At 52.1% G+C, this 22,437-nt stretch overlaps 1 protein-coding gene across 4 annotated transcripts; it reads left to right on the plus strand.

The window, feature by feature from the left end:
- Positions 1-1,236: 1,236 nt before the first annotated feature.
- Bnip5 (BCL2 interacting protein 5) lies at positions 1,237-19,985 on the plus strand. Of its 4 annotated transcripts, none has more exons than XM_048451221.3 (13): positions 1,237-1,515; positions 6,961-7,577; positions 8,350-8,469; positions 10,668-10,780; positions 10,885-11,119; positions 12,489-12,620; positions 13,229-13,290; positions 13,512-13,761; positions 14,287-14,418; positions 14,643-14,846; positions 14,975-15,039; positions 16,269-16,532; positions 17,125-19,985. In XM_048451221.3, exons 1-13 carry the CDS (start codon positions 1,451-1,453, stop codon positions 17,158-17,160), a joined length of 2,295 nt encoding a protein of 764 aa, XP_048307178.3. In that variant the 5' UTR covers positions 1,237-1,450; the 3' UTR covers positions 17,161-19,985. The 4 variants fall into 4 exon arrangements, with proteins under 4 accessions (XP_048307178.3, XP_048307179.3, XP_048307180.2 ...); XM_048451222.3 differs by having other exon boundaries at positions 10,668-10,732; XM_048451223.3 differs by lacking the exon at positions 14,643-14,846 and having other exon boundaries at positions 1,241-1,515.
- The last annotated feature ends 2,452 nt before the right edge of the window (positions 19,986-22,437 follow it).

Here is a 22,437-nt window from a genome sequence, read left to right on the forward strand (position 1 = left end):
CAGGGTTTCTCTGTGTAGTTCTGGCTGTCCTGGAACTTGCTCTGTAGACCAGGCTACACTTGTAAAGGTGTGCACCATTAAATACAGCCAAAGCTAGTGCGCATTTCTAAAGCACATTTTGAAAAATTTATTTATGCATGTAAATGTTTTGCTTACATATGTGTGTGTGTTTATACACGTGTGTGTGTGTATGCACGTGTGTGTGTATGCATGGTGCCAGTAAGTCATGGCATGGGTGCTAGGAATGAAGGAATGAAACCCAAGTTCTCTGTAAGAGCAACCAGTGCTTTTAATCACTGAGCCAAATCTCCAGTTTCCACAGCTGGTTTTTTTTTTTTTTTTTTTTTTTTTTTTTTGGTTTTTCAAGACAGGGTTTCTCCGTAGCTTTGGAGCCTGTCCTGGAACTAGCTCTTGTAGACCAGGCTGGCCTCGAACTCACAGAGATCCGCCTGCCTCTGCCTCTCCAGTGCTGGTTTTAAAGATGTGCGCCACCACCACCCGGCCAGAGCTGTTTTTTTTCTTTGTTTTCTTTTAATTTTTAAGGTAAGATAAAATGACAGGAAAGAGCCAGGTATGGTTGGGCAAGCCTTTATCTCCAAAAAACCCCAAACGGTAACAAATCCCTACTGAGGAACTATTTGAATTAACTGATGGCTGCCAGGGTGGGAGGATCACTTTATGGGAGGGGGGAGGTTGTGCTAGTGGACTGATTGCCCTTGGACACAAAGACAGCACCTAATTACAGTGGGAGGGGCACACTTTGGTGGGGTCCAGAGGGGAGTGGAAGGGTGAAAGGAGAGATTCGGGCAGGAATATGATCAAGATACAGTGTATGTAAGTACATCTGTATGTTAAAGAATTAAATATAAATATTAAAAACAAACAGAAAAATCCGTGGTGACCCCATTCTCCATAGAGGGGTCTGGACACACGGCTTCCACCGTCAGAGCAGTGTCCAGTGATGCACGGCACACATCCCCTCCATGGCCTGATCTTCTAGCTCCTTCCATCTCCAGGGATCCTCAGTCATGACAAGGGAAGCCATGGAGGTGATACCACCCCCCACAATACAGTGTTTCCTGCCAGGCTTCGCTTTCAGTTTCATATACTGGTCAGACGTGTGGCTCGGGGACTCAGGTGTAATAAGGAAGTTGTCAACTGAAACTGTTTCTCCTCCTCTCTCTCCTGGGTAGCTGAACCAAGCTTCCTATCTCCGGCACAGCCCAGACGAGCGAGCGGGAAGCAGCCTGGGCGGGCAGCGACAGGTGCAGCAGTTGGGCCAGCCCTGCCCTCTGGTTGGCTACCTGTGAGTTCAGCTCTGGGAAGCAATGACATATATAGCCCAGAAGTTCTGAGCCCCTCTGAACATTCCCAGCCGCCTGTGGCAGCTTCTTGTTCTCCCTGGAGACACCGGACCCAAGCCTCAAAGGACTTCTACTAACAGGGGGCAATGCCCCGCTCCAGGAACCCCAGCCCAGGGAAGTCCCGGGACGGCGGTGACTTCCGTGGTCTGAGGTGGGTTGAATCCTCTCCTTGTGAACCTGGGCAATGGGTGAATATTTCAGGGCCCTGAAGGAAGCTAGACATAAGAGGAATAGACCCTAAGTCCAGACCTGGCTCTGCTTCTAGCTTGCTGATCCTCCTGAAATCTTTCTTCTTTCTTTCTTTCTTTCTTTCCTTCCTTCCTGCTTTCTTTCTTTCTTTCTTTCTTTTTTTTTTGTTTTGTTTTTGTTTTTGATTTTTTTTTTCCCCAGACAGGGTTTCTCTATGTAACAGTTCAGGCTGTCCTGGAATTCACTCTGTAGACCAGGCTGGCTTTGAACTCACAGAGCTCCACCTGCCTCTGCCTCCCGCGTGCTGGGGTTTAAGGTGTGTGCCATCACCGCTGGGCTCTTTTTTTCTTATTTTTAAAAAAATGGAAGAGGGGCCAGCAGGATGGCTCAATAGGTACAGGCGCTTGCTGCCTGACAGCCTGAGTCCAGTCCCTGGAACCACAGAAAGGAGAAAGGAAAGATGACCCCTCTGACCACCACATACGTGTCCCGTGTGCCGTGGCACACCCACACATACCCGCACCCCTCCACTCCACACATACACCACACATACAATGCCCACCTCACATCACACCCCAGCACACACAGACATACACAAACACACACAGACATACACATATACACTTACATGTACACACATGAGCACATACACACACATGCAAGAGAGAATTCAGGCCAGTCTAGCTGACCCACCACAGTGCTCTGGGTTTTCTGAGGGATCCCTGGGATCCTCGTGTGTTCAGGAAGGCAATGTGTGCTGATCTCTCTGCAACTGCCGAGGTCGAAGCCCTGGCAGGAGCCCCTGCCCTCCTGCCTCTGCCCCTGGCCCCCACAATGTACCAGGACCAGCTGGCAGCATCAGAGAAGGATGCTCAGAAGTGAGGGACCCAGGAAATGCCAATAGATCTGGGGTAATTGGGGCAACAGGCTGGAAGAGTAAGGGGCTCGGGGACTTTCTTTCAGTTAGTAAAGGAAGGCTGCCGCAGCTCTGGTTAACCCCCCTCGGACTCGGCCCCTGTGCAGGAAGGGTCCTCAGCACTTTCAGGAAAGCCTGCCAGGATGGGTCTGGAGGATTCCCACACTACAGTGGGTGGACTTGGCACTTTGCGGGGCCTGTGCGTTGTAGGAACCCAAGAAAGACCCCACAGAAAAGATGGAGACCTTGAGCTGTCACATTTAACAAGGGGGGCCAGGACAGGCCCGGTGTTTCAGGAGAACGAGGCCACCATGTTTCCCGTTCCGGGCGTGGCAGCGGAGGCGCAGGGGTCACGGAGGAATGTGGAAGGGGGCAGCTGTGAGAGGAGCCGCACCACTGCAGGGGTCCGAGTGATGGATACAGAGTTAGCTTCTCCTGGCTCTTGTTGGAAGGCTGGGAGCCTGACTGAGAGCTGCGGTCGCATGGGCCCGTGAGAGACAGCGTGAGCTCAGCCTAGCCATTGGCCGCAGGGTTGTGAGGCCCGCTCTGGGTTTGCAGTCTTGTGTCTGGGGTACATGTGTCCATTGCACACACATGTGTGCTTAGAAGATGTTGCGTGGTGTAGGAGTGAGAAGGCAGGGTTTGGAATAGGATGGTGGCTGGGGTCGGGGGTGGGGAATATTCAAGCCTAGCGCTCTGCTCCCAGCACTGGGACATCGGCTGTGTGAGGCTCAGGGCATCAGTCCCCCATGTCAGACCATCTGACTCATGGGGCACTGTCAGAGTCAATGAGATCACAGAGGTGAAAGGGCTCACGGTGTGTTTGTGTATAATTATGTATTTGTTCCCTAAATCCCCAGGACCTGCCTGGCCAGGGGTGGGAACAGCAGGGAAGCCGCTGGCCAGGCATCCCTTATGGATCTTAGCTGTGAGGCCAGCAGCAAGCTTGGCCATGCGATTTTAGCCTCTTACACTCAAAACAGACGGTATCGAACATTCTGAGCTAGGGCAGGCTGACAGCGTGCATGCGGTGTTCCTCAAGGCCTTCCGTGGCATCTGTGTATGGTGTCTGTCAAATGCCTACAGGGGTGGAGGAGGGAGCACTTTGTGGCATGAGAGAATCAGGCCAAGCAAATATAACGATGAGGTCAGAGTTCGGTTTTGAAAACATGCCAAACACAGCCTCGTGCTGGGGACAACTATGTCAGCTTGGTGTGACTTCTCTGGTCCTTTGTGGCTGTGAAATGAGTCACGGGAGCCATTTTCTTATTGTAAGCTCTGTGATCTCTGCATCACCAGGCATTTCAGGCTAGAGTGGACTTTGTTCTGAAGTCTCCTCTTCTCAGCCATGCCAATAAATGTGTTTACACCAACAGCTGGGTTTCTATGTAACATAGCTGAGTTTTTATGGGCTCCTGGTCTGGGCCAGGACAGGATTCCCCTACAGTCAGGCCAGACTTGGTGCAAAATTAAGAAATAGGGAAGAAGAGAGTCAGTTGTCCATGATGACTCTAGATAGGTGAAATGTCACACTGAGAACACCTAGAAAGGTGAGTAGCCGTGTAACATGGGAGGTGGGTCACTGTTGAACTCTTTGGGCTAACAGGCTCACCCACTCTGGACAGCCTGGATCTGGAACAGTGTTTCTAGAACATTCCAAAAAAGGAACAGGCAGAGGGGCCAGGGGAGAGTAGAGACCAGTTCAATCAGTTGAAACCACCTGAAAAGAGCTACCAGGAGGTGGTCATGGGGCCAAAGACCAGGACACCTTGGGCAGGAGTCTGGCAAGTAAGAAGAGGGCCTGGGCTTGAAGGTCAGGAGGTCTTGGGGACCCTGGAGGGGTCCTTCACTGGGAAACTTGGGAAGACTTGTGGGACTGTGTGGATGGAGTGAAGTCAGGCAGCAGGAAGGGGCTGGGTTCATCTCCACCGCCGGGGGGGGGGGGGGAACTGTTTTCATAGCAACCGTCCCTTCTTTCAGCTGAGTGGGGATGCTCTCCTACCTGCTGTGGGATGGAGCCCTGGGCCACGCCACCTCAGGGAAGAAGGGGGGCCTGAGCCGAATAGTGTGTCCTATCAGTGACTGCTTCCATGGTTTGGTCGACCAGTTGTCCTGGCTGACAGAAACCCTGACCACTGTTTGGTCAGCTCGACTTTCTTCAATCTAATTAATGTAATCAAGTCCACTAGTCTAAATTCATCTTCTCCTAAGTCCACGCACCCTCTAGTCCCAGCTTTATCAGTTTAAACACCAGAATATCCTGTTTTAGATGAACGTCATGTCCTGCTCACGACTGTGGGATTCCGGAGGCGTTGCTAGTGGGTGGTAAAAGCCAGAAGAAGTGAGCGTGGGGAAAGTCAAATATTTTCCTCAATGTTTGCTTCTCCTTTCCCACCTAGAACTGTGTTTTGGAAACAACAGCAAGGCGGCCGACCTCTGGGACTTTCTGGAACAGGAGCCACTTTCTATGTGAGATGCAGGCAGTACTGTGGGTTTCTACATGGCCCACATGTTCCCTTTAAGGAACATTAATAACCAGAGCTGCTGTCCAAACTGCTCACCTCCTCCCCTGGCCCAACAACATCCTCACTTCCTTCAGGATGGTCCATGTGTGACAGCAGCAGTGTGGTCTCCATGGCCTGCAGTGACCTGCTGTGGGGTTCAGGTCTCCCAGCCCAGACAGAGGCCTGAAAGACACCTTCAGATCCCCTGGGGCTCACCCTCAGCTTTCCCACTGCTTATTTTCCTTTCGTGAGCTCTCACAGATCCCACACACAGGGAATCGCAGCTCTAGGTGCTTTATTCTTAAATTATTTACGTTTTAATTGTGTGTGTGTGTGTGTGTGCTTGTGCCACGGCACTAGGTGAAACTCAGAGGACCACTTTTCAGAGTCAGAGTGTTCCTTCTATCACGTGGGTCCCAGGGATTGAACTCAGGTTGGCAGGATTGGCAGCAATCACCTTTATCCGCTGAGCCATCTCACCAGCCCAATTCCAGATTCTTATTTTGCTTCTGTGGTAGACCCATCAGTAGGATATATTTAAGATAAATTAACTAGTTAATAAAGGCAAGGGATGTGATGAAAATATGTATTTTATTGTGTGTGTGTGTGTGAGCATGTATGCGTGAACTGCCATATATATATGACTGTGGACAAGAGCAGATCCACCATGTGGAGGTGCCTGTGGAGGCAACAGAGGGCGTCAGATCCCCTTGGAGCTGGAGTTATAGACAGTTGTGAGCTCTGAGGTGGTGCTAGGGACAGAACTCGGGGCCTCTGGAAGAGCAGTACACTCTTGAAACCGCTGAACCATCTTACCAGCTCATGATATAATATAATATATATGTATTTTATATATCAATATATATGCAAGATACATATTAATATAGTAATTATATATATTCAAAGCACCCACATAAGACAACTCACAACAGCCTCCTGTAACTCCAGCTCTAGGGAGTTCAACATTCTCTTCTGACTCTGTGCACACATGTGCTCACATGCACATATCCACAGACAAACACATATGCCCAAATATGCTGGGCGTGGTAACACATACCTGTAGTTCCAGCACTTGGGCAGATCTCTGTGAGTCTGAGGCCAGCCTGGTCTACATATTGAGTTCCAGGATAGCCAGGGCTATGTAGAGACCCTTGTCTTGAAAAATAAACAAAACAAATGGTAGAAAGGGGGAAAGGAACAGGAGACCACACAGGGGTATGACCAGAGGTAGCAATCTTGCTAGCATCAAGGATCTGGGCACCAGCACCAGTGCTAAAAACATAAATATGACTTACAGAAACGTGAACAGTTTGCTGCCCTGAATATGAAACAGGTCAGGTCATGGTATGACAGTGTACTCAGGAGACTGAGGCATGACCAAGAGATGGAGGCTAACCTGGGCTACATTATGAGACCTTGTCTCTAAATAAACAATAAAGGGGAGAAAGGAAGACGGGAGGGAGGCAGCAGCACCCAGAGCCCGGCTTGCTCCCCTCATGGCTGCAGCAGCTTGGGTCCCAGCTGTTCCTGAACCTTCGAGTGTAAATGAGACTCGGGGCCACCAAGGTGCTTGTACTTAGTCTTTCCTCTGTGAGCTGCAGTTCTGGTCTTTGATTCTCAGATCACAGTTGCTGCGGTTGCACACAGTGTGGGAAGGAGGAGCGCGAGGGTCCCGTTTCTGCTGCGGCAAAGGTCTCCTGACCAGTTAGCTATTTTAGAGTCGCAAACCCAAAATCTTCTGGGGCTGTGTTCCTCTGGGCCACTCCGGTGGTGCTACAAGCTAGCTGGAGAATCTGGTTCCATTTCCTTCTCTGGAAAATGGGGGTGGTGACCCCCTTCCCCGTGGGGTTGTCGTTAAACAAGATGGAAGTTTTAAAGCGTCACCAGGGGAGGGTGACTGCACAGCATGGGAGGTGTGTGAGTGCAGGCGGGCACGGGTCAGTCTTTGACTGAACTCTCCTGAGCGACCTGTTTGCTTTGGTTGTAGCCCAATCGAGACCCAGAGGGGCCCGAAGAAGCCTCCCACAGATAAAAGAACCCAATCCTTGGACCGGCAGGTTCTCAAGGACTCTGAGTCCGCGAACTCCAAGTACTCCTCTGGGCCCACCCACAGGAAGGTGCTTCGCAGGACAGCCAGCGATGAGACCAGAGGTTCCGGGAGCCCCTACCACTTTGCAGAGGCCCAGGAAGCTGTGGCCGCAGCGCCCCCTCTAGGAGAAGAAAGCGAATTTCTCCCCTGTGAGCAGGGGCCCGTAGAAGGCCCTAAGAAAGAGAGGCCCCCAAAGCAAGCCCAGCAGAGCTGGATTAGCATGTTCCTGAATGTCTTATTCCTGAGGTTTGATCTAGAGGAGCCCAGAGAAAAAGCCAGCAAGAAATCAAAGGGGAAAGGAGAGATCAAGCTCCCAGAGGCAACGGAGGAGCCAGCCGTCAGGAAGAAATCCCAGGAGAAGAGGACCAGCCGTAAGAAACCCACACACAAGAAGCCTGCTCCTGAAGAGCCCTCAGGGCCCCAGAACTCAGAGGCAGAAGGCCACGAAAACTTACTGCCCAGCAGAGCTGCTTCCCACGCCGCTGAGGAGGCTAACCTGGGGCTGATCTGCAGGGGTGAGCAGACTAGGGTAACCCTATTGTCCCAGCCTCAAGGATCAGGGTGCCCCAAGTTTGTCTATTAAATGTCCTCCACTAGGTCAGATGTGAACTGTGAGGGACATTTCTATGAGGCTGAACAGCTGAACACTTGAGATCAACCCATTGGGATGCCACCATTCCATATGCTGCGTGGCCTAGGGTTGGTGACATCCCTCTGGGCCTTAATGTGCCCTCCGTCCCATCTACAAAAATAGATAAAATGGTTGGTTGCTGTCTCATGGGTCGATGCAGCTCATACAAAAGCAAGTGCAATGAGATTTGGGGAGGAGTGGAAGTTGCTGATCTCTTGCCCCACAGGTCTATGGGTGCCGGCCCGGCGCTCTGTCTAGACCTTGCCCCTGAAGAACAAATCTGCTATGGTGGTTTTTGCAATGGCTTGCCCTGGAGCCTTTGAGTCCTCCGTGGTAAAAGAAGAGAGCAGGGCGTCCCTGCAGCTGAGGCTGGGGAGTGACGTCTTCTCCACTCCCAGAGGCCTCAGCTGTGTGCTGGAGGCTTCTGTGCAGCCACAGACTCTGATGGGAAGGAGGCTCCGGGGAGAGCTGGAGGGAGGGGATCCTGGCCTGAGACACCCCCCTTTTCACTGGGAAATCCTAGCCAGTTTCTGATCTGGGGTGAGGATTAGGGTGGCTGCTGCTTGGCCTGTCACCCGTTGGAATCCACACCACCTGTGGGTTAATAAGGTTGGAAGAATGTCATTAACCCAGGCGTCTGCTCATTTGACTTCCAGAGACACCAGATTCTGAAATCCTTCAGGCCTTGCCCACCGAGGGAGGCCATGCTGAATCCTCAGAGAGTTCTGCCCAAGCCGCAGGTCCCCCATTAGAAGAGGACCCTCAACAGCCTGACCGTGAGTCGCAAATGTCTAGGGTCCTTCTTTCCTTATGGGTCAGAAAATATACTGCAGAAAACTAGAGGGGCCACTCAGGGTGAGACCTAATGGGGTGAGTCTATACACACACACACACACACACACACACACACACCTTTCATGTCTATCTTGTGCTTCTGGCACTGGGTGCTTATTTTCGAGTCTGAGAGGAAGGCAGAAGTTCCCGAAAGGCAGCTGGCAAGCACTCCTGCCTCTGAGTCAATGGGAATATGCCTTTGCTTTCAATCTCTCAAATGTACTTAAAAATATAGAAGAGAGGGCTGGAGAGATGGCTCAGAGGTTAAGAGCACTGCCTGTTCTTCCAGAGGTCCTGAGTTCAATTCCAAGCGCCCACGTGGTGGCTCCCAACCATCTGTAATGAGATCTGGTGCCCTCTTCTGGCATCCAAGGGTACATGTAGACAGAACACTGTGTACATAATAAATAGATAAATAAAGATTTTTTTAAAAATATAGAGGAGAGGGGCCAGGAGTGTAGCTCAGTTGGTAGAGAGCTTGCCTGGCACACACAAGGCTGGCATTCCCAGCATTGCATAAATGGGGTGTGGGGGTGTACGCCTGTAAGACTAGCGCTGGGGAGGTAGAGGCAGGAGGTTACAGATTCAAATCCACCCGGCAGTGGTGGCGCAGGCGTTGGGAGGCAGAGGCAGGCTGTCTCTGTAAGTCTGAGGCCAGCTCTCGTCTATAGAACAAGTTCTAGGATAGCCAGGGCTTCGCAGAGAAACCTTATGTAAAACAAAACAAAACAAAAAAAGATGTTCAAGGCCACTTGCTACACAGTGACTGCAGGAGACCAGTTTGAGCTACAGGACATCCTTCTCACGTATCATCTGTCTGTCTGTCTGTCTGTCTATCATCTATCTGCCATCTATCAATCATCTATCTAATCTAATCTAATCTATTTACTACATTTACTACTTATCTATCAAGTAGGCACTGAAGGTGTAGTTAGGCAGGGATGCTGCTTAGCACGTAAGAGGCGTTGGGCTTAAATAAATAAAACAGATATTGTAATAATGGAAAGAATCGTCCAGCGGCCACAGCTAGGAGCTGTCACACTGTTTTGGAACATTTTCTCTCAGAACCATAGGGAATAAAAAGACATTTCATCTCTACGGACTTAAACAGTGCACAATCCGGATTCAACCCTAGACAATCCTAACACACCCTCCTCATCTAATTCTCTAAAAAGCCAGGCCGTGAAAGAGGTAGAAAGACTTTTCTGTGCCCAGTTTGTGAGGCATTTGGTTTATAGTTGCCTCATAGGCTGCGCCAGGAAACTGGAAGCCCGGGGAACTGGTGTGCGAGAGAGCTGGACTGAGGGGCAGAGACTCTGTAGTTAGCCCAGGCACAGAGGCTCTCCTCTGCTTGACTTTTTGTGCAAACAGACCTTTGGCACACAGCTAGTGGAGTGGGCACACCCCCCTGGGGAATGTTCTCCTGCATGACATGCAGCGGAGGCGATTATGCGGCAGGGCCACTGTGACCCAATGTGCCAGCCAGTGTCCTCTCTGAGGCTTAGGCTGGGGATCTGCCATTTCTACAGTCCCCTGGGAATGGCATAGGCTGGACTTGGGGTCAGTCTTGGGAAATGTTTCTAAGTTCTGTTTCTTGTTTGATGTCTGGACAAACTCTGAGAGAGACAGGGTGAAATTGTGACCCACATTTCACAGGGACAGTTCTAAAGACCCAGAGAGTGTAAAGAAACATAGCCATCACCAACCACAACACTGATATTCACAAGTCTCTGAAGCTCAGTTAGCAGGGCAGACTGAATTCCTGGACATCTGGCCTTGAATCCCTACATAAAATGTCATGCTTTGGACTGTTCCATTCCACCAAGGCTGACGACCTGACCCACATAATAGAAAGGGAGAACAGACTTCCCAAAATTGTGCCCTGACCCCCACATGTGAACTGCTTCTCTTCTCCTTAATTAAAAAAAAAAAGAAGTAAAAATTAATTTAAAAAACTTAAAAAGTCATGCTTGGGCTCAAAAATGCTTCCCTGTGACTAGGGGTGGTTAGCTGGGGGACATGGGGCTTTCCCTTTGCAAACCCTTTAATGAGCTGTTGTGGATGCCCAAGAGAACCAGACTGGCCACATCGGAACACTGCCGCTGTACTTAGGAGTGGTGGGACCCTTACTCTCTTGCAGAGGACGAACTCATCTGGAAGATCGTGGAGTTGCTCAAGAGAGCAGGGGACCGTCTGGAGGAAGAGGTGAGGCGCTGGCATCAGAGACCGCCTGCAGGGCTCCTGCAGCTCCGGGTTCGTGCCCGCCTGTTAACCCCACTCCCACTCCCTGTCTGGGGCTGCCTTGACTCTCTCCCCAAGGTCAGGCTCCTGATTCGCGGTCTCCCTCCTCTCCACAGCAAGCGCAAGTCCCTCAGCCGGAAGTGGCTCCACAAAAGCCAACACCGCCCCCCAGGAAGAAATCCCAGGAAAAGAAGTCCACCCTGAAGAAAGCTTTGTCCCTCAAGAGGCCTGCCTCCGAGGAACCCAAGAGAGTGGCTGCAGCGGCCCTTGGCCCAGAAACCCGACCCAAGAGGCCCAGCTTCCTACCCCTGTGTCTTAGTGGCCAGCGACTTTCTGCCTCCAGCAACCCCGGTGAGCAGGCTCAGGCAGTTGTCATAGCAACTGTGGCTTCCTTCCAGCTCTGAAATCTTCCCAGGGCTGGGATTGGTCAGTTTCGTTCTGAAGTCCACACTAGGCCTTGAGCAGTGTAGAGAGGGTTGGGGATGGAGAAGGGACGGAAGCTGGTCACCTCCACATGGCCTCGCCTGGGTGCAGACAGCACACCCGAGCCCTTGATGGGACTGCAGGCCAAGACCCCAGCCACCGCCATCTCTGAGCGGGGCTGGGGATGTTCTCGTGACAGAACTGGAGACAGAGGCCTGGGTTCCCAACTACCTTTTCTTTTCCCTCTCAATATGTGTGGATGTTTTCCCTACATGTATGTCTGGGTACCATGTGCATGTCTGGCATCTGTGGAGGCCAGAGGTGGCATCGGACACCCTGGAGCTGGGGTTACAGATGCTTGTGAGCCACCGCGTGGGTGCTAGGAGTCAAAGCGCTTCCCTAGAAGAGCACGGGGTGATCTTAACCACCGAGAACTCCTCACACACACCCCTATTTGTTGTTGTTGCTTGTTTTGTTTTCTGCTTGTTTGTTTGTCTCACTTTGCCCAAGCTGGTCTCAAACTCCCTTGTGTAGCCAAAATTGTCCTGGTCCTCCTGCCTCCGCTTCCCAGATGCTAGGCTCGTGCACCACCATCGGGTTTCTTTCCTACTAGGAATTGAGCCCAGGGCCTTGGGTCTGCCAGGCAAACTGTCGACCAGCTGAGTGCCCCAGGCTCTCCCAGTTTCCTCTGACTTGTCTCTGTGTCTCAGATTGCTCTGTGTCCTACTGTTTGTCTGTGTCTCAGATTGCTCTCTGTGTCCTACTGTCTGTCTGTGTCTCAGTTTGTCTTAGGCAGTGAGGAAGCTGGGTGCAGGGGTGAGGTGATGTGATCATAGTCACGTGATTCATCAAAGCTGGAGAAGCCAGAGTTACAGGGACAAGGATGGATCACATTGGTTCTTCCCCGGAGGTGGGGGGCGGGGGAGCCAGTCTGGACACGTGACTAGGAGAGTTTCTGGCTTAGGGAGCGTGTGCCTGGAGTCATAAGAGGATAGATTTTCGTGCAAGACTATCTAGGCCATGGACCTTCATTAATATCATGGAGCCAGGCATCTTTTGTCCCAAGCCAAACAGGAGCTAGGTAGAGAGACCCGTGGAAAGGGGAAAGGGCAGAGAAACAGGGGGAACGCAGCTCTGGGGGCTGCAGAAAGCCAAGCAGAGCCCCTGACCTGGCACAGCCCAAAAGATAACTGAGCCCAACAGAACCGAGAGCAAAGTACACTGGCACCCGCCTGGGCTCAGCGCCAGCCGCTGGACGTGGCCACACACTTAACTAACTGCCCTTTCTCCTTCCCAGACTCAGAGGAGCCTGGATTCCACGAGGTCCAATCTGTAGACCCCGGATGCTCACATCTGTCTGAGTGCCACACCCCAGCTGCATGTCAAGGACCAGCAGAGAGGCCACCGAGGGACAGAGCCTATGAATCCAGTTAGTACCCTGCCCCTCAGAGACCCCCTCTGAGAACCTGTCTTGACTCTGCCACCTGAAGAAGAGAAACTGAGGTAGAGAGGGGGAGGCTGAGGCCTGTTTCAGCCTCCCCTTGGGAAAGCAGCAGGCTGTGGGGACAGCATGGGCCCTGAGCACCCTTCCTCGACTGGCTTCGGTTTCCTCATTTGGCAAGGGTGGGCCTAGCGAGTTGCTGGGGTTCCTGAACCACGGTCTGTGAGGAATGGGGGGCGGTGCGAACAGGTTGCATCAGCTACTGTGTGCTGTAATTCCTGTTAGGTGGCCGGCTTGAGAGTTGGGCTGAGGACAGAAAGGGGAAGTAGCTTTATCACTTTATCCTTGGCAGAGCCAGGCCTGGATGTGAAATACTGTCAGGTCCACACACTTGGAGACCTCTGGGGGGGGGGGGGCTGGGGGAGCTGGGGAGACAGCAGGCGGTGTTAGTGCCTCAGAAGCACGAGGGCCCATGTTTGCACGCTGGAGTGTACATGCAAAGAGGAGCAACGGAAGGGCTGGGGTGTGCAGACCTGCACCGAGGACATGAGTGCGGGTCACGGAGGCTTTTGTAAGAAACCCTGTCCTTTTCTTAGGAGAATTCAGGCGGAAGATCCTGGTCCTATTAAAAAACGCAGAGGAACAGAAGGGAGAGCAGGTGAGACTCCTTTGCCCGCTATCCTGCTCTTTGGGGGACCCCCACACCCCTTTGCTTCATTCTAAGCCCTGTCCTGGCCTCCCCCAAACCTCACTCCCCAGCTCCAAATGCCATCACCCCCCTGCTGGGTTACACTGTCTGCCTAGGCCATAGTTCACCTTTGACCTTTGACCTTCTCCAAGTCAGGGACCCTGCCTCAGTTTCTCTCTTCCTCCACATAGCAAGCTCAAGTCCAGGAGGCAGAGGAGGCTGGAGAAAACTCCACCCCTGCTCCCAAGGTGAAATCACACAGGAAGAAGTCGAATCTCCGGCGGGCCTTTTCCCTCAAGAAACATGGCTCCAAGGATCCCAAGAGAACTGAGGCTTCGGGGACTCCCGGTGCCGCCAGCCCAGAGGCCCGGCCACCCAAGAGGCACGGCTTCCTGCCCACGTGTGTCAGTGGCCACAGAGCTTCCATCTCCGGGGACCCAGGTGAGCAGGCCTGGTGTCTTGACATCAGCTTCCTGCTGTGGGAAGAGTGGGGGTGGGCAGTTTTCAGCAGGACACCCACCAAAAAACTCAGAGTTCCCTCTTCTTAAAAACAAAGGCATTGCTAGATCTGTGATTGTCTGTTAGATGTCTCTAGGGGACACTGATAGAAACAGACCAGGGGACTGTTGGATGGGACCGCACTAAAGCATGGGGCTCTAGGTGTGCCCTGATAGCCTGGTATTAGCCCAGTGCCTGCTGTATATCCCACTAACACAGTACCCTCTCATCTAACACGGGAGGTCCGTCTTATGATTCCATTTGACAGCGGGGAAGGTGGAGTTCAGACTGACCGGGCTGTGATTTTGCTGGGTGGGAGCCATGGGCTTGTCCCTGTGCTTTTTAAACTACAGACCAAGGAAGGCAGAGGACAGAGAGGGAACACTGAGATTCCCTGAGGAGGAGGGCAGGGCCAGGGTCTCCCCAGGACTGGGACCGATGTCAAGTTCATCTACTTTTCCTGTGCAGAAGACCTGGAGTTCCAGAAGCTGGAGGCTGCAGGAGGGGAACCAGTCGGGTCCCCAGAAGCTCCTTTCCGGTCTAGAAGAGTCACACCAGATGAGCAGCCTCTACCTGTACCAGAGGGAGCCTCGGAATCTAGTCAGTATATCCTGCGCCCATAGAGATAGCTTCTGCCAGCTCCTCTCGCACACAATAGCCCTGGCTAAGTAGGGATTGCTCCTAGGGGTGGAGAAAGAATCTGAACCCTGCCTCCAGAGACCTTACAGTGGGGACAGGGACCATCCATGTGCTCTTTAAACTGGGGCTCCTGGGCGAAGGTCCAGATGAGGCTTTGGGGGCATTAGTCCATTTCTCTGGTGTAGGCGGTTCTGTCTTGGTCCGACTTGAGCTCCCAACAACTTGTAATGACCTCTCCGTGGGTTTCCTGCATACCTCAGCCCAAACCGGCAACAAGGGGCTGAGGACCCAGCTGAGTGGCCCTCCTGTTGTGGCAACCCGTAGCTGGCCACCCCAGGAGCAAGTCTCCATTCCTGACGTTAGGAGCCCCCAGGTTCCCTCAGTGTCAGGTAGGAGCCGAGTGCAGTCACAGGTGGAGGGAACATCGATCTTTATTTGGTCAGCTATGCTGCTGTGGCAGTCTGTCATGGGCACCGGGTGCCACTGGGGACAGCTTCTCATCCTTCTCTTCCCCCAGAGGAGTCCATCATCCGTAAGTTGGTGGAAGGTCTCCAAGAGGTGGACGACGACCTAGGAAGGCAGGTGAGTGTCCCTCAAACTCCCTAGGAGGATGCTGGGGCTCACGCACCCTCCTCTGAGACCTGTGTCCTCCTTCTGAGTGACCTTGGTCATGTTCCTGAACCTCGCTGAGCCTCAGCTGCCTCTTCTGTAAAACAGGGATACTTCCTGCTTGCCCAGACAGTGCCAGTGTAGAGAACTCCTAATGCGGGCGCGGCAGGTGCAAAGAATGTTTATTTAAGATAACAGGACACAGGCAGGCTAGGGTGATAGCTCAGCAGTAAGAGCCTGAGTTCAAAGCCCAAGCACACATGTAAAAAAGCCGGACATGGCCTTGTGCTCCTGTAAGCCCAGAGCTGTATGGGGGTGGCAGCACACGCACCAGAATGTCAGAATGTTCAGTGGCTCCCCAAGCCAAATCCCCAGCACCCCAAGACCTTGCAGCATCCAACCCTTCAGATCCTGCTGCAGGGACACTTTCTGCCGTGGCAGCCATGCTGGTGAACAGCTTAGCTGGATCCAGTTCTTACAAGCTTGTGGCTTACCTGCCCATGACCAGCAGTCTCCCCAAGAGTGAGAGCGACAGGCAGGTCCCATGTGAGAGAGGGGAGGTGCCTCGGCTTTCCAGCACCAGGACATCTGCATCTCACCACCTAGTGACCCAGAGACCAAGCAGGGAGAAATCAACACTGAGCAACCAAGCAGCCTCCACCATGGTTGCCAGGAGTGAGGGTCTGAACACCCCAGCCCTCCCTAAGACGCATCTACACACCCACTGTCTGGGCCTCCTTGTCCCAGGTCCTTATACTCCATCAGTGTGCCCCTAGATCTCAAATAAACCACATGGGACCCAAGTCTTTGTTTTGGGGGTCCCCTGTCCCCCAGGAGACCCCGGCTGCCATATCCAGATATGAAGAGAAAGAAACTGATCAGAAGGACCTTAGAGAGGCGCTAAGTGGCCACTAAATGTTCTGCATGAACTGTCTTGCTTCTGCCCCTAACCATTTTGGAGAGGGGATCTGGTCTCCTCATTTTTATAGCCAAACAGAAGCTCAGAGGGACACATTCTGCCCGGAGCGATATGCATGTGACTTCAGTTTTTGCTGTGCTCTGCAGCTGTGGGCCATTCTTGTACAAGTGAGAGTGGGTGGTGAAGGGGTTTAATGAAGGGGTGCGCACAACGGATACTAGGGAGCAGGCTGGGGTGGCAGGGACTCTGCCAGCTGCACTGACGACCTCCACGCTTGTTCCAGATCCGGCAGTACCCCAGCTTCAGGGACTTCTTCAATCAATTCTCGGAAGCCTCTCTCAGGAAGCTGGTGGCCACCTTAGAGAGACAGAAGGCCCGCCTCGCAGAGGAAGACAGCAGCCTCGTCAACAGACCCCCGCCATGCGCCTTTGGCTCACTGAACAAGTTTGCCGCCAACCACAGCTGTGCCATCTGCACCCTCATGCAATCCAGAGGTCAATACCAGGGCCACAGTTATGCCCACTTCCTGTCCAGGAAGGCCCAGCAGGTGAGAGTCGGAGGGGAGGGGCATCAGTGGGACACAAGGGATAAGTGGCTTTTCTGACTTTTCCGATATGATCAATCAGACTCTAAAGTCTTCTCTCAAAATAACATTTATTTGTTGTGTGTGGCACGTGCACACGCACCATGCGTGTGAGTGCCACAGCACATGTGTGGAGGCCGGGGAACAACTTGTAGGAGTTGGCCCTCTCCTGCCGTGTGGGCCCAGGCTTAGTGGCAAGTGCCTTTACCTGCCGAGCCATCTTTCTGGCCCCTCAGTCAGACTGTTTAGGCTTCAGTTCAAAGGCCACCTCCTTGCCGCAAACTCCTGAGAGATTCTGAACCTCAAGGACAGAATTAAGCAGTAGTCAAATGTCAGAGGACTGGCAGCCAAAGCAGGTGAAGCCAACGGTTGGCAGATGCAGTGTGGGAGATCAGACTTGGAGACTGTAGCTGAGGTGGAGGGACTGGGGACAGCGGGTATGGTGGGGGAGGGCTGCAAAGGCTAGTGGACACAGCGTGGGTGTGGATAGGGGCATAGGAAGCTTGCTGTTTGCAGAGTGGGAGCTGCTGACTGGCTGTGGCTCTTCCCTTCCCAGAACATCATGAGTCTGGATGGTCAGAGTCCAGACTGAAGGCCGCATTTCATACCCAAGTTCTTCCGGACTAGCCAGAGTCAGCAGCTTTGGCTAGAGACCCAGAAGACCCTGAAGGATGGCCCGGTTCTGTGCTTCCCAAACACACCTGGAGACGAGCGTGGGCAACGACCCTCTGTGCAGTTGACACTGCCTGAGACTGCTTTTCTTCCTGGAAACTGGCCCCAGAGGCCATGTTGGGGGTGGGCAGTGGGTTGGGGTTAGGGAAGCAGATTCCATCCATGGAACCTAAGGAGAGGTCGCACCTCTGCACCTCTGCATTCCACCATCATGAAGGAGGCTGACTGCCAGGCAGTGGTGGCGCACGGCTTTAATGCCAGCACTCGGGAAGCAGAGGCAGGCGGATCCCTGTGAGTTCGAGGCCAGCCTGGTCTACAGAGCTAGTTCCAAGACAGGCTCCAAAGCAACACAGAGAAACCCTGTCTCAAAAACAAACAACAAACAAAAAACAAAACAATGAAGGAGGCTGACTGCCACCTGCTAGAAGGAGGCTGACTGCCACCTGCTAGATCCAGCTTTCAATGAGTCTTAGCTGGGGCATGTGTGTGTTGTCTGTCTGTGTGTGTGTGCCTCTCTCTCTCTCTCTCTGTGTGTGTGTGTGTGTGTGTGTGTGTGTGTGTGTATCTGTCTGTCTGTCTGTCTGCCAGTCTGTGTGGGACAGAGCTCAGGTGGAGAGACTTTTTACTGGTGGAAAGTGAATGGGAAAGGGGAAGGTGAGAGGGGCCTCTGGGGATAGGAGAGGCAGAGAGAGAGAGAGAGAGAGAGAGAGAGAGAGAGAGAGAGAGAGAGAGAAAGAGAGGAAGAGACCAGAGATGGGAGGTGGGTAAGGCCCACCTTTTAAAAGCGGACCTAGCCAATGTGCACAGTGGGTGGTGTTCTTAGTGGCTGCAGCTGAGGATCCTTCCTATCAGGACCTCAAGGGCAGCCAGTGCAGATGCCTGCATACTAACACCCAGAGACCTGCCTGCCTGTATGTCTCTGTGTGTGTGTTTATCTGTCTGTCTGCCTGTCTGTTTCTGTGTATCTGCCTGTCTGTCTCTCTCTGTCTGTTTATCTGTCTGCCTGTATGTCTGTGTGTGTCTGTCTGCCTGTGTCTGTATCTTTGTGGGTGTGCGGGGATGGTGTGTGGGTATAGGTCAGAGGTCAGCCCCAGATATCCTGCTCCAGTTCCATCTGCCTTGTTTTCCAAACAAGGTCTGTCACTGGCATGGGACTCACCAAGTAGGCTTGTGTAATGTTGAGAGCCCCAGGGATCCACCATTTCTGCCTCTCCAGTGCTGATGTCACAAGTGTGTGCCACCATACCCCACCATAAATGAGTCTTTGTTTTAAAAAATAATTTTTTTAGTTCAGTCTCCAACCCAAAAAATGTCCATGCATTCAAACAGCTGAGTCCCTGCCACATGTCCTTTACTCTGTTGGCCAAATAGTGTTTAATGCTCCTGGATTCATGAATGACCCCTGGGGACTCTGCAGAAGCCTGGGGTGAACTGTAGATTGGGGGAACCCCTGATCTGCCAGAATCCTATCAGCCCTCGTGAAGACTCCGAACGTTATCTAGTGTTATGTCTATAATGATTGTATTGAGACGAGGACTCACTAGGTAGTCCAGGCTAGCCTCTTGAGTACTCTGAGTACAGATGCGTGCTACACCTGGGCTCCTTTATCATGGTCACATCCGAGGTCGAGGAGGGCGTCAAGCTGGACTGCCCCGGATGGCTGCACAGGTGTGCACTGTTCCAGAGCCTATGGCCCGGGACACGCAGCCTTCATCTTGTCCTTCTGCACACGGTGAATGTGATGAGCGGCTCCCACTCCCCAGGACATGCAGCCTTCTCCCTGTCCTGCACTCTGTGGACATGGCAAGACGCTCTGAGCTGATGGCTATGAAGTGTCTTGAGATGGCTTCTCTTGTGGCTGTGTCTATTTGTACAACTGTGAGGTGTGGGCACAAAAGGCCCTACATCCGGGCGCAGCTGGTCAATGACTCAGATGGGCAGTTTATCACATGTCAGGTGACAGGGCCACTGACTCCCTGGGCTGTCGGCAGGAAGGTGTGGCCATGAGCATTAAAGTCTGGATGGCAGACGGAGTCTCGGAGTCTCGTTAGCTTGGAGACTATTCGTGGCCACGTCAGGCTCTTGGCAAGCACTACAGGCTGGAGACAGAGTGAGGCAGGGAGGTCTGGACTCTCAGGTGGGGCCGGCCTCACACCCGACAAATCCTTTCAGGAAGTTCAACTAAAATCATCCATATTTTTTTATTGCTTCAAGGTGTTTTTATTGGAACTTGGTGACCTCTTTATAGATTTATTTAGGCAGTATTCAGGGATGTGTCACTGACATGCAAGAACTAAGTTTTGAAATGAGGGTCAGGAACGTTTTGTGCATAATTTATTTTTCTTTATTATTTTTATTATTAAGACAATCTCATACATAGTCCAGGCTGGCCTTGAACTTTCGGCAGTTCAGCTCTGCCTAATAATAGCTGGGATTACAGGTGTGTGCTGTCATACCCAACTGTACAGTTTCTTTTTATCTATTTAAGGTTTGACTTTTATTTTAAATTATGCATGCGTGGGTACGTGCACATGAGTGCAGTGCCCTCAGAGGCCAGAAGGGGGCACTGTATCTCACGGTGCTGGGGTTGCTGGTGATTGCGAGCTGCCTGATGCGGCAGTTTCTCGTCGGCAGCCACAACCTTCTGGGTGTGGAGGGTTTGATATGAGTTTCTGATGCTGGCATCCAAGTCTCATTTTTGTACTGTGTTGTTTGAGCTAATAAAGAAGCTGACTTTCTCAGAGAGTGAGCTGGATCTTTCCTGGGACGCCCGATGATCACCCCTTTGCTCTATGCAGTGCAAACAAAATGGCTGGCCCCCTGTCCCATCCAGTAGATGCAAGATGGCCACCACCCTGCCCCATCCGGGACAATCAGAGGCCACTTGATAGTGGGGCCAGGCTCCCTGTCCTTGCCCTGGGTTCTCTCTGGATATCTCTCAGGTGATCCATCCATGGGGTAACACCATGATGGCACAGTAACAAAGAGGTCATAGGTTGGGTGGTCAGGAGTCGCAGGCTTCCCATCTGCAAGGTCAGGAACAAGACACTGCCCTCCTGACTTGACTCGCTACAACCCTGTGAATATCAGGGCATTAGACAGGGGAGGCGGGGAGAGGAGGTCAAGAAAGGGAGAAACACAGGGTGGGGGAGTCAGACCAAGAGAAGAGCCATGGACTGAAAGGCCAAAGAGCACCTGGACCAAGAGGAGACAGAGCCAAAATGGCTGGGTTATTTAGGAATCAAAGAAGCTGGGGTCAGGAGAGTGATGCTCAGGGACTGGAGAGGTTGGGACCAGGGGATGTCAGCCAGGAAGACTCTGTGACAGGTCCTTGTGAGTAGGGACCAAGGGAAAGACCAGAGTCCACTCTGATATGTTAAATAGTTAGCTATTTGTCCTGGTTTTCTTTGAGAGCCAACAATATCCGGTCTGAGTTCAGCTTGAGCTAAATTAGACCTGGTCTGCAAACAAAAATCAGTGTCTGAGTGTGCTGATAAAGGAAGGGCCAGCACACCTTTGATCCCAGCACTCAGGAGGCAGAAGAGGGTGGATCTCTGTGAGTTCAAGGCCAGCCTGGTCTACCTAGTAAGTTCCAGGCCAGCTAAGACTATGTAATAAGACCCTGTGTTTAAAGGAAACAAACAAATGAGGGGAAGAAGGGATTAACAGAGACTAATTAAAGTTACCAGAGACAGCAAATGAAAATACAGGCCGCCCAGCAAATTTGAATTTCAGGTAAATGGTTGTAAGCCGGGCACACACTGCCGTGAAAATAATGGTCAGTGTTTACCTGAGATTTTCAGTCACAAGGTACCCTGTGTTTTATCTGCCAATCCTGGAACTAATACAAAGGTCTTTTCATTAGTTCAAAACAGGGGACATTAACACAAGCCAAGAGAATCTATTATAAGGGAGTTCAGGATCCTTGGGACAGTGGTGACATTGGAAGGCTTGATATTTTCTCTCTGAGGGAAGACAGTTGTTAATGGGGGTTGCGCACCCTGGTGCCAGGGAGCTGGCATTTCTGTGTTGAGATGGACTCTCCTGTAGATGAAGGTTCTCACACTTAGATGAAAGTTGTGCCTTGGGGACTTGGGGTCACACATCAACCTCCAGGTCCTGCCCCTCATGGCTTACACTACTGGATCAGCCAGAGTAGCCCTGGCGACATCAGGAATCTTGATCTTATGTTGGCAGTGGGTGGGTGGTAAGGAGACTATCACATCTGAGACAGTCTTATGTAGCTCAGGCTAGTCCCTAACTCACTTTGTAGCCTAGGATGACCTTGAATTCCTGTCCCTTTAGAGTTGAGCCACCATGTCTCTCTCTGTATCTTGATTCTTTGTTAGCCTTTCAAAAACCCATTTTTCCCCACTGAGATGACTATTTAGGCTCCTCCAAGGCCTTCTTGTCTGCTGACATTTACCCCTGGGTCCTCAGTGGCCAAGTTCAGCTTGTAGCTGAGCATCAGCCCCGGCTCTAGCTTTTGCATTTGAGTATTTGTTAAACAAATGCTGCTGGAGTCTCCTTCTTGGGCCTGGCTGCGGTGGTTTCCTTTCTAGGGAGCCATGGGGCACATCTTCTGCTAGAAAGGCTGAAAATGCTGAGGCTTATAGTGAGACCCATCCTCCGGATCCTAGTCAGAGTGACTCCATCTTGCAGAAAGCCTTCGGCAAACCAAACCATCCTACCCACGGTCAGTGTTTGCAGAGACCAAGAGACTCAGAGAATGCGGGCAAGCGTGCAGCCCCAAAGTAGCCAGAGTCTGGTGACTCTGTGGTTCGTGTCAGCCAGGCCAGGACCATCTGGACTGCGTCAACTTGAGGTAGTGTTTCTTAGGTCTCAAACCAGGGTCAAAGGCCTGAGATGCCTATTGACGTATCAGAGCAGACCTGGCCACCAGGATCTCCCAGCATTCCTCAGTCCCTATCTATTTCAGGGTCCTCCTGGCTGGCATACCCTGCCCCCTGCCCTGAACACTCTGCCTGAAGCTGGGCTACCTTTCCCCAGTTGCTCTTTTCTATATAGTCTAGTCATTTGGGCTACTTGGTCCTTTTACCCTTTAACCTTATGGTCTCTTTGCCTCCGGGCCTCTTGGCTCCTGGATTTCCCCTCTCCCCTCCCTCATCTCTTCTGCCTGCTTGAAATAAGGTCACGTTCACTCTGGACTCTCCCAGGCGCCTCCGGCTGTTTTCTG

Source organism: Myodes glareolus, chromosome 18, assembly GCF_982192425.1.
Source record: "Myodes glareolus chromosome 18, mMyoGla1.1, whole genome shotgun sequence".
Classification (NCBI taxonomy): domain Eukaryota; kingdom Metazoa; phylum Chordata; class Mammalia; order Rodentia; family Cricetidae; genus Myodes; species Myodes glareolus.

Coding starts and splice junctions, on each gene's coding strand:
- Bnip5 (XM_048451221.3), top strand. CDS start 1,451: ATGCCCCGCTCCAGGAACCCCAGCCCAGGGAAGTCCCGGGACGGCGGT. Junction 13,762..14,286: donor TTCCATCTCCGGGGACCCAG/GTGAGCAGGCCT, acceptor TTTCCTGTGCAG/AAGACCTGGAGTTCCAGAAG. Junction 14,419..14,642: donor AGAGGGAGCCTCGGAATCTA/GTCAGTATATCC, acceptor TCTCTGGTGTAG/GCGGTTCTGTCTTGGTCCGA.